Source organism: Cinclus cinclus, chromosome 7 (genome assembly GCF_963662255.1).
Source record: "Cinclus cinclus chromosome 7, bCinCin1.1, whole genome shotgun sequence".
Classification (NCBI taxonomy): Eukaryota; Metazoa; Chordata; class Aves; order Passeriformes; family Cinclidae; genus Cinclus; species Cinclus cinclus.
Genome location: NC_085052.1, coordinates 34,264,485 through 34,281,067, shown reverse-complemented (window position 1 = coordinate 34,281,067; position 16,583 = coordinate 34,264,485). Strand labels below are relative to the sequence as shown.

General features: G+C 38.6%; 1 protein-coding gene across 2 annotated transcripts; it reads right to left on the bottom strand.

The window, feature by feature from the left end:
* Nucleotides 1-264: 264 nt before the first annotated feature.
* On the bottom strand, nucleotides 265-16,256 carry SLC25A16 (solute carrier family 25 member 16). Of its 2 annotated transcripts, XM_062496228.1 has the most exons (9): nucleotides 16,163-16,256; nucleotides 15,316-15,408; nucleotides 13,072-13,205; nucleotides 11,357-11,420; nucleotides 5,720-5,841; nucleotides 5,123-5,189; nucleotides 4,230-4,392; nucleotides 3,311-3,379; nucleotides 265-1,821 (listed from the first exon to the last, which is right to left on the bottom strand). In XM_062496228.1, exons 1-9 carry the CDS (start codon nucleotides 16,254-16,256, stop codon nucleotides 1,665-1,667), a joined length of 963 nt encoding a protein of 320 aa, XP_062352212.1. In that variant the 3' UTR covers nucleotides 265-1,664. The 2 variants fall into 2 exon arrangements, with proteins under 2 accessions (XP_062352212.1, XP_062352213.1); XM_062496229.1 differs by lacking the exons at nucleotides 13,072-13,205; nucleotides 16,163-16,256 and having other exon boundaries at nucleotides 15,316-15,349.
* Nucleotides 16,257-16,583: the final 327 nt, after the last annotated feature.

The following is a 16,583-nucleotide window of genomic DNA, read 5'->3' as shown; positions in this document are numbered from 1 at the left end:
CTTACACAGCAAAACAAGATAAAGAAAAGAAAGGCACTTCAGTTTTCCTAATACAGTGGATTTACCTCTACTGCAAGAGCTTTAAAATGTAAAACTTCACTACGATATTGGCTAACTTTCTTCTCTGTGAAACTAAAGACCAGATGAAAATTCTCTTAATTAAGAATGACAAAAACATGAATATTTACCTATTAAGACTAGCACAGATCATTCCAGAAATACATATTCTTCCTGACTGTAACACACACAAATCAGACAAAGACATTAGTTCAAAAAATTTAATAAAATATATCCAGATACATTTCATTCTCAGTCCATAGCTACACTGTAAATTTCGAAGAAACACATTTTTTAAGAAATTAAAACTGAGCCCCAGGCATTGGTATTAAAGACATAACTGAAAACCCAGTTTGTTAAATTTGTCAAAATTAAGCAAAGCAGTCTTACCATCCACCACTTAACCACTGCCGATTCTTAGAAGATAAAATATTTACAATAAATAAATAACTTACATGAAGTAAATGCTTTACAGTTTCCTGAATGAAGTGATTAAAATCAAGAGTACCAATACAAATCATGTCTAAAATAACTCCTTTCAGAAAAGGAATTACAGGAGGAGGCAAACATGCAATACTCTGTTGCATCCCATAACTTCAGGAACAGTACATACACACACCTACAGATGCCAATACAGTCTTAATTTTCTTTTCCTCAGGAGGTTGGATGTGGTCCATAAGCCTAAACAAGTTAATGCATGCTGCTGCACTCTTCTTTGTCACCATGGTTTAGGGTAGGGAAAAACCTCTTTACCCCAGCTACTACTGGGAAGTAGGTAATACACACAGCCTTGAATAAACCAAATCAAGGACATCGAGCTCCACAGAAAAGCTTTCTAAGATTAGGCTCCTACTACCTGCCACAAGGAGATCATTTCTAACACTCATCCCTGTAAAATTTGCCCCTGCTTTTATTTGTGCAGTACAGTATCTCTTAGAACATATGCCAGGAAATTGGTTTCTGAATTGCAAGATTCCTAATGCTAATAAATACATCTGGCTGTTTTTCTAACTGAAATGGCTGAAGAGACGTTCCTGTGTAGCAGTCTGAAGACATATGCATTGTTCTTGCATACAGAGAACTTGTACGGAACAAGAATGAAAGGCTGCTTAAAGTGTGGTCTGCAAACTCAGCTTCTGCAGGCCTGGCAAGGATCTGAATGCCAAAATCATTGCATTATGTTCAAATCAGTTTATTCCATTTAATTTTCAAACAATAACAGATGCATAATTACTTGCTTAGAAAGCAGAACAATCAGCAGCATGTAACTCCTGGAATGGTGATAAAGCTAACTAACTAACAGCTTGGAACCCATATGAAACATGGTTGTCATCTCTAAAACTGTGTATTTGCTAAAACTCAACTAATGAACTCAAGAAGATCAGGCGCAAAAAATGTGTTTAGAGCTAGCTACCGTTTATTTCCATGTGTCACCCGGTTTTCACTCCAGGAAATCGACCACATTCTGGCAAATAAAGATGTCATCCAACAGCAGGTCCACAGTAACAGAAAGCTTTTTTTAAAACTTCAAGTAATTTATTCATCAATATAATTTCAGGATTGATAGTGTAGTTTTACAGAAAAAAAAGTCTTCTAAAAGAAATAAATCAGTTGAGGTGCAAGAATTGTTTCATAAGTTCATACGTGGTAAAAGCCACGGCCTGGGAAGGAATACAACGAATGTAATTCAAGGATAAACCACGGTACAGTCCTCTTCGTACTCCATGTTGCTGATACACATATTTCAGTGTCTTCACCATTGTACTGGGAAAATAAGAACTTGAATAATTAGGGGATACACATTCAACTATCAAAATCATTTTCTTTAAATACAAGACACTTTTTACTCAAGTTTTAAGAGACCCATGGAGAAAAACCCATGGCTTTCCACACAGCAAGGCCACATATGACTAAAAAATACAACCTGAGCTTCCACAAGACATGTGGGCCCAAGGGCTGGGACTTGGAAAGAGGATAGTGCAGTCCCAGCTAAACAAGTGTCAGTTTGAAAACACCTGCCTTACAAGACATATTAAGGTCTTTTAGACCAGAATGGCTCCACACATACTCTTGCCTAACTGGCAGGAAGGAGCTGAGACTAATCAATTCCTTTTACAAATAATAATCTGAGTATATAATATTTCACCTTATTAAAAGCTGAAATTGCACTGTATACACAAAGAGGACTTGTTTCTCATGCTTGTATTGAAACTAAGCAAACAGATGTGAAATGGTTGGTATTTCCATGCTATTGAAGACAAGTGCCCTTGGAGAGCATCTTCCATATGTTCCAAAGCTTCGAGACTTCCTGCTTGCTTTATCCTCTCATCCTCCAAAGATATACCTGTGTCTGTCCTTCAAGGCACAGCTCTCTATACAGTCACAATAAAATTGTCAAATTGGGAAGCCTGGTGTCTGTAAAAGTAGTCCTCACCAATGCAAAAATAAAACCCTGGGAACAATGAACACATTTTTATTTTAAAATTATCAGGAGTGGAAAATAGCCAAGCAAAAAAAAAAAAAAGCAACAGAACCTTCACAGCTAAGCACCATTCAGGTTGCTTGTGAAATGTCACAAAGGTTGCTCTTTGTAGGATCCAACTTTGCATGCAGGAGGCTCACAGTGAATTGCACTGGATTCAGACACATGCAATTCCACAAGATTGAAACTAACCAAGAGAAAACTGTCCCAGAATTGAATTTGAATGAGTTTGAAACGCAGAAAGTTTCTCAAGAGATGATTTAATACTACTATGATTTTTAAGTTATTATGGTGCTTCCACTTCTACTGGAAGAACATCAACAATGTGTGGGCTACAGCAAGAGATCACTGTAAGTCCAAAAAAATTGAATAAAACTGCATTATGCAAAATCATCTTATGGAACAGATTCTGCACCATTAAAATAAGGTCTGAAACTCATTTCAGTAGAAGCATTCCTTCTCTCTCTAGAGATCTTGCTGATAATGAAAGATAGCACAAGTTGCATTAAAATACAAAAAAACCCACCCTACTTTACTAATACAACTACAGGATTACTAACAGGGGTGCCATTGTTTTTTCAGGTATTTTTTTAATCCCAGATTGATAATGTCAGCTTTTGTCTGTGGGCAAACGCCTATTAAAAGCATGAAGAAATCAACAATGTATTAGTTCAGGGGTGGGGGTAGTTGTCTTCTTAATTTCCGAGTTTAAAATTAAGAGCTGAACTTAGACATCCAAGAACTCAATACAGATGCAAAGGAGATACTTACAGGCACTTTTCAGAGTCTGGGAGAACTGCTCCCAACTGCATTCGCCTACGAGTTACATCCAGGGGATACCTGCAGAGCAGATATTTAAACAGCAGCTCAAGCAGATGTTTGAGTATTGTTTAAACAAACAACACAAAGTAGTCCACGTGCAACCTCCAAGCACCCTTTTCAGTGAGTCAGGAATCCATCTTAGATTCTCAACACAGCTGGAAGCTCTCCAAAAAGGGAGACTCCCCTTACACAACCAAAACCAGCAAACCAGAGCTCTCAATACATTCCATTTGGCACTAGTAAGGAAGACACATGGAGATCAGATGAGAGTAAAAACAGTCTGTAAAACGCTGGAGGGAGAAGACACCTGCATTGAAAATAAAATTAACAGTTTAAGGATTAATAGGCAGTGATACTTGCGATGCAGTGATTTAGTGAAAAATCCATGCCATACAAGTCCATTAAATGAACTTACTTTATGGACAAAATTAAATAGAAGAAGGACAGGTTGAGAAAGAAAGAAACAAGCAAGGTAATAAAGATGCCAAATACAATATCTAAGGCTTGTTTGTTTTTTGTTTTTTTTTTTTTTAAATCCTATCACTTCACAGGTTAAGTAAATTGGAAAATAAAATTCTGAAAACTATGTTCAGGGTCAAAAGTTTTTATTTTTCCAAGCAAGCTGAGAAACAAGATTGTTACTAAAAAATATTCCAGTAGATTTTTAGGAGATTTGCCTGAATTTGTTTAATTGACTTACTGGATAAAGACCCTGAGGATTAAATAGCCATTTAGTAAGTGAAACAACAGGAAATATCTGAATTTCCACATTTGTTTAATTTAAAAACGTTACTAATAATGAGACTTAGGTAAAATTCTTAAGCATGAACAGCTATAGAGATGAAACCAGCCCCATACCCAAACTTACGATATCGTCTGAGCTATTGCTCCAGCTATGCCACCACACAGCAGATTTACATGTGTTTTCAAAACTAACACATCGGGGTTATCTAATGAAGGCCGTCCAAGCAAGTTAGGTGCTTGAGCAAGTCCAATGCTCTTTAAGGTACCAAAGGTAAAAAATGAAAAACCTAAAAGGAAATTTAATTTTATGTACTTTCATTAAAAAAAAAAAAAACAATTTCTTGATGTATCATCATAAATAGAAAGCTGTATTTACAAAATCAAGCTATCTTCCAGTTCTTGTGGAAGTTCTTTTTAAGCAGAAGAACAGATAAACAGTATTTTGAACTTCTACAGTAACTTCTGTCCAAATGAATTTCTGTTTATACGTAGTGCTATAAGAATACTTTAAATAAGCTAGACTGTGAGTTTTAAGTTACTGGAATGCTGTCAAGAATCTTTCCTCGCTCCTAAGATCTTTCTAACTGAAGAACATTTCTCAGCTTTTAAAAAGGAGTGCAGTTTAGCTGGGCTGTTCTGCTTCTCTGTGCCACATCACCACTGCTTTACACGCAGAAGTATTTACGGAAAAGCCACCAGGAGATGGAGCCAAACGAAGGCTCTGAGGCTCCATTTACCGAGCGCCTGCTCTCAAGGATCTGCCTGTTGGAGAGAAAACAGCCTCCATGTTTCCTTGGGGGAAAACTGGGAAGTACAACACAACCACTAGTTTGCCTTTCTCACTCCCAGCTCCAAATTGCACAAAAATTAGGCTTTGACTACTGAGGACGCTTTTTAAGGAGCATCACTGAAGACGATTTGGACAGAAGCTAATTAACTAGCTGTGCAAACATATTTAAACAAATTTAGTAGTGGACAGGACTGCTGAAGGACTGCCACGTTCTGGCTTTAACTTACCTGCATATGGTGCCATTCCCACCACAGTTGGCATCAGCCCTCTGTAGAATCCACTAAAACCACCTTCCTTAGAAAGAAAAACAGCAGCATTTGTGGCAAGAAATGCAAGTGCCTTGAGTTCCCTGACTGTTCATAGGGATTCCCATGACAGCAATGTGACTAGCACCACCTACCACTAAGGGGCTCATGTCACATTCTGCTTCCCGTGCCTGAAAAAATTAGAGGGACAACTGCCTGGCTCCATAGGAGATAAGCGAAAATGAAGGAGAAAAATCTACATCCAACATCATAACTGGAAATACCTATGCATTATACACAGCCCTCCTCCCCAAATCTTTTTGGTAACATTACTACTGTTCTTGAAAAGCAGCTTCTCTGCTGTTTCTGACCTCCCACTTACATGAGCCTCAGCTACAGCTCACCAGCCTAAGTCAAAAGCAGTATCCAAATAACTTTTATACGTTAAAAAAATTCCAAGTGGACACAATGAAGTCACGTTATTTTGCACTAAGCTATTTATTATATTCAATGCAGTGTAACATTATTTCAAAGAGCATACTTTGCTTGGACAGAGCTGAAGATTAAAAGAAAAAATACCTTTGTGTAAATCATCTTGAATGCATGGATAATTCCCATGTACTTGTGTTCCCCTTTTACTTGGAACGCCAGGCGAACTCTAACCATATCAAGAGGGTAAGTACAAATCACTGCTGTAATACCTTTATTAAAAACAAAAACAAGACAAGCAAACAAAACTCACCTACACCTTCTCTGACTCCAGGGTTATTTTGGAAAGTAGAACTTCCTTTTCTGGCAATGAATACAATAGCATATACAAACTATTTTGTTAAAGAAACACTTAAAGTCACTTACAATCAGTAAACGGGAACACTAACTCCAGCAACACACCAAGGATTTATGTTTGTACTTGGTGTTCACTGAAGCAGCACACCTAGGCCTAGATTTTCCAAGATTCATGGGCCTGACTACATTCACCTGAGCAATCTTATGGAAATTCACAGCTCCTAAGAATCAGGCTAGTCAAGTACATCAGCATTACTGGATTGCAACCATGAAACCTAATCCTACCATATTAAAAACATTCAAACCAGCAAATTTACATGTTTTATTCCAAAAAGATTCTGCAGAATTTGGTGTGATTACTGGGTATAGATACATGTATCTACTCTATCTGAAAATACTAAACATATTCTAATGACACGAAATTTATTCTAATTACATCTAAAATAGAGCCAGGCTCATACTGATGAGAAGTACTTAACTGTGTTGCATTACCACATTTTAATAGTTCATGTTACCTCAACACTTCTACTTTAAAACTGAGCAGAAAAGCTTTCTGGACTTAAGATGCAAAATATTAGGAAAAAAAAAAAACAAATCTTAGAACTCATCCAGTTAGTAGCTGCTTCAAAACAGCTTAAATGCTGACCAACCTGAAATTTTGGAAAAACAACTCGGCATAGAAAACAACAATTCTAACAGTTGCCTGAGTAACAAATTCTTTCCAACTGCCAGGTATTGAGGCAAAGCACTCAGTGGCTGACAAATTCTTTGGAGGGAATAGTTAAAACTGCTGTCTAACAACAGTGGTCATTTTCTGTTGGTACACCACAGTCACAACAAAAAAAAAAAAGCTGGGGAAAAGCAAAAAAGAAAGTAAAAATCTTTGTCATTGGCACTGTTTTCTAACAACTGCTCTGATTTAGCCAAATGTAACTTTTAAAAATTGGTCCTATAGAAGATAAGCACACTTTTTATGCTGCCAGGAAACTGTCACTCCCTCTTATGTTTTAATAGTCTCTTAATGACATCTCTTTTTGTAGCTGTTACATCTCTCCTCCTTCCACAAGGCCAAGAGAAATCCACAACAGAGGGAAGAAAAAAAGCAAACACAAACCAACAACAAAATGCAAACACAACTCCTGCAAACAAGCGCTTCGTAACTTTTACGCCTGCAGTTAAAAAAAAGACAAAAAAACATGACTCTGATAAACTGATTTATGTGAAAGGTATCAGGATTAGATGGTGAGAGAAAAAAAAAAAAAAACACTAAGTGAGCTATCCAAAAATCTAACACTGGTCAACTTGAATTGAGAGCCAAAGTTGTGGGATTCTGGATTATCCCACCAGTAATTCATTTTAGAAGACAAAAACACCTTTTTCAGAGATTTTGGACAAGTCCTCTAAACAAAAAGCAGACATCTGCAGTTTATTTCTGAAGTTGTCTCACCCAGAGAATTCAAAAGTTGGAAGCTGCAAAACACTAAAGCGACTTCAAGACTGTTTCCACTGACTTACATGAAATGAAATCCCTCAGTCTAGAGCTTTTTCCTAGTGAATTCCCTGAGATGTCCAGAAATACCATAAAATAGATTAATTCTAGCACATAAAAAAATTAAGAGGGGAGCAAAAGCACTTCTAAAGAGCTTAAGAGTGCACAGGAAAGTAATCCCATTACTTTATCCCATGTTACTGCTTTACTGTTCATACAAGGAAAATGTACGCACAAGGGATCATGATTTCTTTGGGAGCTCAAGAGAGACACTATCCCTTCCTAGAGGAATGGCAGCCAGCTGTGGGATACAGTCATTGTGGTGAAGTCTACAAAATTATTCCTCTCACCTCATACTATACTCATAACACACTGTGTTATGAGAAGGCAGACCACAGCAACTTAAGGCTCAGTCCCAGGATTGAAAAAGCCAAGTCTAACCCCATTAATGACAGCTAAGCCAAAAATCTCTCCTGGTGTAGGAGGTTAAACAGGACAGATTCAACAGTGTACCAACAGTTCAGAGATAGATACAGCAATGCCCACTATCTGATCTGAAATAATCATAAAAGGACCACGTAGCTCCTCCCTTCAAAGAGCCACTTCCTCAAGACCAGCAGACTTTTTCACTGCCTATGCTGACCCAGAAGCCAGGGAAAGACCATTCTTCACTTCCCATATTGTCCTCAAGCACCTTCTGACCACTCTTGGGGACAAGACACTGGGTTACACAGACTAAAGACTAGTGACAATGAAGCACATTAGACTGTCTCTGATTTAGGACAAGGCTGTGGGAGTTAACAATGAGATTAGCTCTACAGGGATTCATCTCCCAGTTTGCTTACTATCCTTCTGTTCTTAGCAATTTTCTTAATAAAATAAATAACTATCTGGAACAAGAAAAAAACCACAAGTAACATACATTTACATTGCAAACACAGCTGGTATGCAAGTTTTTATGATCTCTATCATGTTCTTTGTACTTTTATCAGTAGCTCCAGAGATCAAATTAAGCACTGCCAGGAGATTCCGAGGAATAAAGCTGCAAAAGTGATAAGCACAAGACATAGCCTTGAACTGCAGAAGATTTGCTCCTTAGCTAATATAAAGATTAATTTATCCAATTAGCATCTTCTGAACAGAACAAAGCTTCAGAAACTACATACAGAGAAATTGCTGATGACAAATATTTGTCAGGTTAAAGAATGCCTAATTTATCAGTCCTGATACTTCTTTATGTCCAGCATGTAACTGGCTCCCTCCAGAGCACATCTGAAGAGCTAGACCAGATTTTTTTTAAATGCTGACTGAAGTAGCTAGCTATTAATTACATACTATTTCAAACTGAGACAGCCAATATCCTCCTAGCTAGTACTAGGTTAGTACTATTTTCAATCACTTTTACTAAAAGCAAAAAAAGCTAAAATAAAAAACATACTTCCTGTATTGGTTTAATTGGACTTGCGTTTATTCTAGATAACATCTAGTATTTTTTGGCTTTGTTATTTTGAAGCTAATCAAGTGCAGAAGCAGAAATACACTTTTTTTGGTTTAATTTGGATTTTTCTACTAGAAAACCTGAAAAAATTAATTTGTAAAATCATCCTGTGATGTCTTATTTAATGTTGTTTGTTCATTTTTGTTGTTATTTGACGATTTCTTTCCTAAACCCCTCCAACCTCTATGATTTCTCTCCAGCTCTGTTTTTCCTTAAAAGAAACTATACACTGTTTATCTGTTAATGAAGTGTTACAGCTGAAATTTGAATCACACAAGACTCAGGAAATTCAGAGTTAAGAGTTTCCCCAGTAACTTTAACTTGGTCTCCTTAAACACATGCATTACAATAGGCTTTTCTTTTCTCTCCCTCTACTACCCCCATCCTCACTGCCCTGTTTTCCCCTGTGGATATGCTTTTGATCCTGTTTATCACTTTACAGGAGACACTTACATGTCTCCCACCACGCTGAAGCTGATTCAGGTCTGTTGACCACTAGTTATGTTGGGAACACTGATATAAACAAGATGTAAGTACAGTGGGTATAGAGAAGTGAAAGCAGGCAGCTGGCTGGCTAGATGGTGTAGAGGAGACAAAGACAAAGGAAATACAGGTTATCTATTATTATCTATTATCAACTTCTTAATACTGCATCCCATGCAACTGTGAAGACCCCTCTGTACCAACACTAGAGTCTGTGCAGCACATCATCTCCTTTAGTATTTAAGTGTGGACGAAACAGAAAAATATACTTTATTGGAGCCAGCACAGGAAGGAAAGCAAGAAATATTACCAGGTGCTTTCAAGTCTTTTTTTTGTTTGCAAACCTAGAAAACTTCTGTATCAGACTTCAAACTCTCTGCTCTTCTTAGTGCCTCCTTCCTCCCCTATATCTCCTTGATATACTTAAGATAAATCCTCTGCCTCTATTATCTAAAGATTATCCCAAGCAGGTAATGCCACCTAGTAAACAACTAGTGAGACACATGTCACACTATATATATACACATTACATATATATATATATATATATATATACACACACACACACACATATACATATATACACACACACACTTATACACACACTTGACTGCCAGGTTCATTTCACTCCCAAGTCAAGCTCAGTTCCTCACTTTTGGGGTTCTAAAAATGAAACTATTGAGTATATTGTACTTAAACACACCACACAAAGCAGATGGTGGCTGCCAGATAGCTCTGTATATTAATTTATTTCTGTTATTCTAACAACACAAACCAGATTTAACCAGTAAGGTGCTTACAACAATGCCAGATGCTATTCATTTATTTACAGGAAGAAATCCACCCCATCCAACACTGACTGGCTAAGCTGATTATTCAGTGTTGTCACAGCACTTCTGACACAGCTCCTGGAAAAGCTAATAATAACCTTTTTGGGGGAAAAGTGAATTGCAAAATGTTCCTTAGAATAGTTAAAGCCAGGGGAAAGGAAGAAAGGAATTTTTTAAAAAAATTCCATGGATCTAGAGGGTTTTTTGACCTTTCAGACAGAAAGCCAGCCAAGATCTGGAACATATCTTGGCAAACAGGTTTTGTCAGTTTTTAGGACTCTTCTCATTCTTTAATTTCCTTCTCTTTCCTCTGACACCACACAACACCAGAACATTTTAAGATCTTCCTAGTTTAACTGAAGGTAGTATTTTAAAAATCCAATTTTTTTTTCCAATAGAAACTAAATCTAAAAACCCATAACTATTTAAGGACTGTCACTAGACAGTACTAAGCCTATTTTATAAATTAAAAACATGTGAATCACTTCAATTAAACCTCAGTCCACCATTACTTACCTTCCCCCCTTTTTTTCTTAGCTACTTTTGACCAAATGACTAGTAAGAGGAAAACAAATATATAATCATACTATAACACTGGCAGTTTACTGTGTTTTTATGCTGCTATTGCACTAATAAGAGATTTTAACATTCACAAATTTGATCTAAAGAGCATCATGACAATCCTGCACTGGACATGGCAAAGTACAGACATTTCTGGCAAACCCAAAGAAACCACCCATTTAAGAAGCTGCAGTTCTCTCTATTTCTTTGGCCTTAAATCAACCTAGCAGCAGTGGCAGAGGGGCTGATGAGCTCATTCTAACAGAACCTGCAGCTTTATACTTGATATTGATGACATTGGTTTTTACACTCTTAAAATGTCATAAAAGACTATTTAAAAACTGTGCTTTGCAACACAGCGCAGCATTCACCACTTGCACAGATATTTTTTTTTTAAGAATACTCTCAGACAAACAGATTTCAATTAGGCAACCACATTAAATTAACCATTTACTAGTATATTTGCTTAATACAAATTTGCAGTTTGACCCAACACATCAAATCAGCCCCTGAATGAATATTAACTTCTCAGCAAAAGGCATGTCTGAAATCCAAGTACAAAACTATACCTGCCATGGATCCAGCCATTAATCGATGCACATGCCCAGAAATCCCAAGCTGTTTCTTTATTACCTGCACAATATGGATCATTTACAGTAGTCAGATATCAGAAAAGACAGGGAAACACGACACAAAGTTTATTAGCACATTAGTGCAAACTCCGCAGCAGTTCCCAAGAAATTTACAATGCTACAAATTCAATCCAGAACATTTCATTACTCTTAAAGAGTTTTTTTTAACATTGCTGCTGTTTGCAATTTCTTATTAAAAATATTGAAGTACTAAATTTCTACTAACAAAGCAAAACAATGAGTTGAAAGTATTTGTACTGTTCACCTCAGAAACTAGATTGTTTATTTAGTTATCAATAATGTGTGTTAAACAAGGCAAACTGAGTATGTAGAGAGCAAAGGACACTGAAAGAAGTTGTTTTCAACTTCTAAGAGTAAGAGTCAATTCTTCTTACATGCACATCATGTGAAACACTCCCATAAAAACTTTAACTGGATTAAAAGGAAAAAAAAAAAGAAAGAAAAAGGAAGAGAAAAACGACAACATTTCAGAGCAAGAACTTGCTAAGTTAATTATGGCCTGGAAGTTAGAAATTGGTTTCCAGGCTTTTATCAAATAACTGAGACTTTCACTTTCTGCTATTAAGATCATTTTTTATCTTCCTCCTTTAAGAGTTTTGTTGTTTTTCCTTTATATATCCATGCAAAATATTGTGCAGGTTTCTGGTCAATTAATAGGTAAAAGAAAGTGCTATGATGCTAACGGGGTTCTTGAAACTGCAGATTGATAAATCATTTCAATTACAAAGCATGGCATGCAGTCTTTTGTTCCACACAACATAAAACATGCAGAGATCAACAGCGTTCATGATTACAGCACAAAAAAATGAACCTACAAAACCCATTACAGTAACGTTTTTGTATCAGTCTCCTGAAATTTACTCTTAGGGAAGGGAATCTCAATTTCAATCCCATTGTCCTCGGTAAATATTGTACCCTTTACTCGGCTGGTTACTGAATCTATCTTTTCAGATATGAAATTTCTCCTCTCTAATAGCAAAATGGCATTTTTCACCACAAACAGCAATGTTTAAAAACACGTTCATGCTAACAACTGACTCACATGAGATGTTGCAAAGACTTATTATGAAAAGGTAAATGTAGGAAAACAGAAAAGAATGCAAAAATCCTGCAGAAACCTGAAATGAGCATTTTTATCTTCAAGGTCATTTTTATCTACTGCCTGACATCATAATTTGTCAGGTCAAATATAACAGTGATATCCAAACAGACTTTCAAATTTAAGTAACTTTATCCATGATGTACTAAGAATCCCAACATAAATACAATAAAGTTGCTTCATTCTATATTTTTGCCTACATTATTCACAAGGGACTATCTCATAGCAATACAAATAGCAGTAGACTTTATAAACTACCTTTTGTTTTCATGAAAATAAGGACTATTATTCGCAACAATACAAACATTGAAAAACTGTGAATTTTCTTTTATCTTGAGTAACATTGAAAAGATTCCCTGTTGCCCCGGTATTTTTGAGTAAACTACTAAAGTCTGATAAAATTAAGCAACCCCAGAAAAGATGTGCAGCTAATTAATAAGACATAGAAATTTCAGTGTTAGCTTCACACACTCAACCAGTCTGTAGTCACTGCAGGCAAATAAAAAAAAAAAAGAAAGAAAAATTCAGCTACCTTTTTATATTGGTCAAATGCCATAAACTGAATAGCACCATATGGAAAGATTCTAATCATCATCGCCCCATTTCCTTTATACAGCCCAAGGTAACCTTCCTTTTTAGGGACAGCACACAACGTAGAAAATACTCCTGCAGCAATACAAGAAAGGGTATTTAACACTGTGGGGAAGGAAAAAAAAAATCAAGGAAATGCTACTGTTAAAAAAGTAAGCATATAAAGCTAAGGCTGCATCAGGTTGCTCATGTAGCTGAGGCAAATTCACTTTCACTGCCCAAACACTGCTGGAAGAGAGAGCCTTAAGGTTAAATTCTATCAGTTTTCTCATTTCCCAGACTCAGTGAACCTCTGGACCCTGTGCAACTGCAGGTGCCATTACTCACCCACAGCAGCCTAATGCCAGCAACACAAAGGAGGAAACTGGCTGACTTACAATTCAGTCATTCTAAATAAATAAATAAAACTTTAAAATCTAAAACCACACCAGAACAATCTGATATTGCTACATGCTAAATTATAGGTTAAATGCCATCACTGAGGAAATCAAGTAAACACGTTGAAGACTCATTACTTACAACTTAAACAACTCACACTCTATCAGAGTTGCTGCAACAAGAAGCAATCCTACTTCCTTTTAATCAGTGGGAAATAATGCAAGATCACCCAAAGTTTGGGCAAAACCTACAGTTTTACTATAAAGATTAGCTATGCACAGTTGTTGTCAAATTCACTTTTTAGGTTGATTCTATACAAGAATTAACTGTGATAGCCAAACAGTTTTAATTCATATGCAACTACTACATAAAAGCAGAAAATGGAAGAGACATCTTGCTTTCAGGTAGGAAGAAAACAGTGGCTGACAGCCTTTCGTTTGAAATTTAAACAAAACAAGTATTTATTTGTTTCTGGGATTCTAAGAATACGAATAGATTAGTGTACCCTGTTACTGTATCATTGTATAGTACTATATTATTACATATTTAATAGTAAAATTACTTTTAAGATGTCATGCTTATTACATGCCTCTGAATTTTCTTATGCCAAGACAAGAATTTCTCTCTGCCCTGCAATGATGAGTTCCTGTTTATTTCATAGAACACACAGGAGACCCACATGGCACAAGCTCCACAATGCAAGGGTATAAAAACATACAGTGAGGACTTTGATGAACTGACCCATGGTGTCTCTGCACTTACAGGTACCTCAGCCATATAATTCTCCTTTTCTGCCTGCATGTAACATGGACACTCATTCAAGTCAAGACAGTTGAAATAATCAGCATCATATCTGACTCCCAAAATAGGGAAGAACATAAGATTCTACTTCCCAGCTATGGCACAGTACAAAGCAAATTGAAAACGAAGATTTAAAATATCAGTCAAACCAATTATTTTAACCTGCAATTCTTAGACTTGAGTGTATACTTACTTGTGTCTTTGTTACTAAAACACACTGCTTGTGTTTCCCTTTTTGCCACAGTGAACATATATAGCTACTGAATTTTCTGATTTAGTGATTATTTATTTTTCCAACTTTTAAAAAAAACATTTTCCTTAGTGTCTAAGTCAATAACAAGTTTCGTTACGTGCAAAATTAGCCAACTCAAAATATTTTTCCCCTGACAATTGCAACAATTTAATTTTTGGAGCAAAAGTTATGACGTGTTTCAGTAACATCGGACAAGTGGCTCAAATACTGTGCACAAGAGGGCAGTGTTACAGCCCACAGAGAACAGCTCTGGGCACGCGAGTTGGCTCTCTCACCATGAGGCAACACAGATGCCGAACACAGACCACCTGCGCCTCACACCAGGCACAAACCCTCTGCTCTCTCCAATTCCACCAGCCATGCCTCTGGCAGAAAAGCAGGCATCCCCATGGCATTCCCCCTGGGAACTGACAGCCACTGCAGCACAGTTTTCACTGAAATTATCCAAGCTTTGAAGTTATGACTACCGATCTCCTGCTGGCTTCTGCAAGCAGAGGATCAAGCCCAGCTCTTACATGCCTTATTGAGGATTATTCTGACATCTCAATCTCTAACACATCGGCTGAAACCACAACTTATACAGAGCTTTGTTTTCCTTCTCAAACAGTAACAAAACATGGCACACAGCCTGATCAGACAGCTACAACCTCCTGTCTGATGAGCAACTTTTATCAGCCTCATCACTGAGCAAACCAATATACCTAAACCGCACACATTTAAAAGCAAAAATTAGACACGTTGCAGCCGTCTTACCTAGATGTTTGTAATGGTGGTTATGAGCTTGCAGCAAAATCTTTACTCGATCCAGTGGTGCAGTAGTTGTTTTGGCACAACATCCTGCAACACCTTTCCAAGGGAGAAACAGAAAAATGACAGGATGAAAAAAAGCTCTTTAGGTTAGCACGTAAGCAAGGGATTTTTCTAATGTAGTTAACTCAGGAGCTAGAAAAAGCCCCGATGACAAGTAAGCAGTTTCTATTAGATGTTACAAAGCCCTTGAAGCCTCAGCGAAACATTAAAGCTACTTTTCCCGTTTACAAAAACCCAGGCCACTGTGTGTCTCAGCTGCTAAGGTCATTGCAGAAGAAACTTCCCTGAACTTGCTCAAGAGTTCTCCATCCTGTTTCCTCTTACCCTTTTGCGAGAAACAGCCTTTGCTGATCTTCCCAAGGAGGTGGGCATCTGCCGTGTACCCTGTGCTACTTCAGAGAGCGAGATCCAACAGCGAGTGCGGTATGATTTAAAAACTTGAAATAAACACCACCTTTTCCTACCCGCAACAAATCAGAGAGCTGAGACAACACTTTACAGGAAGAATAAATGGGCTTTTTCTCCGAGAGGTTACTGATGTGGCGTTATATCTCGCCCCTTCATCTTCTCAGTAGCAGCCTCAACAGCCTGGGGACAGGGATAGGAACCTGGGACCAGGCTCCTCACTGGCTCTGACACACGTGCGAATCACAGGCGTGCACCGCGCCAGCCGCGTTAGCCCATTAGGGGAAAACGGAAAAGCGAGCTCCCTGCTCGCCCAGGTGACGAGACCCGGCGGCAGTTTCACCGGGCACAGAGACACCGAAGTCCGCCCGACCGAGGCACCCACCTCCGGCGATGAAGGAGCGCAGCCAGTAGAAGTCTCGGCGCGCCGCGGCCGGGGGCAGCGCGGCGCCGGGCCCCGCCGCCGCCGGGGAAGCCATGGGGCAGGGCCGGGCCGGGCCGGGCCGGCTCCCTCAGGCGGCGAGCGCGGCCCCCGCGGTGCCTCCGCGCCGCAGGGGCGGAGCTGGGGGCGGCCCCGCCGAGCCGCGGCCGGGCACGCCTCGGCGCCTGCGGATCGCGTCAGCGCCCGGCCCGGCCCGGGCCGCCCCTCCGCTGCCTCCCCGCGGGAAGGGCCTGGCCAACCCCGCCGGAGCCGCTGCGGGGGCTGCTTCGCACCTTCGGCCTGCTCCGGGCACGGCGCGGAACCCGTTTGTTAGTGCCTCCGGGGATCCTGCTGCTCTTTAAAAACACTCACCCGGGCACTTCGC

What these genes read in the sequence shown, in the direction of transcription:
- SLC25A16 (XM_062496228.1), bottom strand. Translation starts at nt 16,256, where the DNA reads ATGGCTTCCCCGGCGGCGGCGGGGCCCGGCGCCGCGCTGCCCCCGGCC. An exon ending in CCACCATTACAAACATCTAG is followed by an intron (nt 13,206 to 15,315) that starts GTAAGACGGCTG and finishes GTATTGCTGCAG; the next exon opens with GAGTATTTTCTACGTTGTGT. An exon ending in GGGAATGGCACCATATGCAG is followed by an intron (nt 4,393 to 5,122) that starts GTAAGTTAAAGC and finishes ATTTCCTTTTAG; the next exon opens with GTTTTTCATTTTTTACCTTT.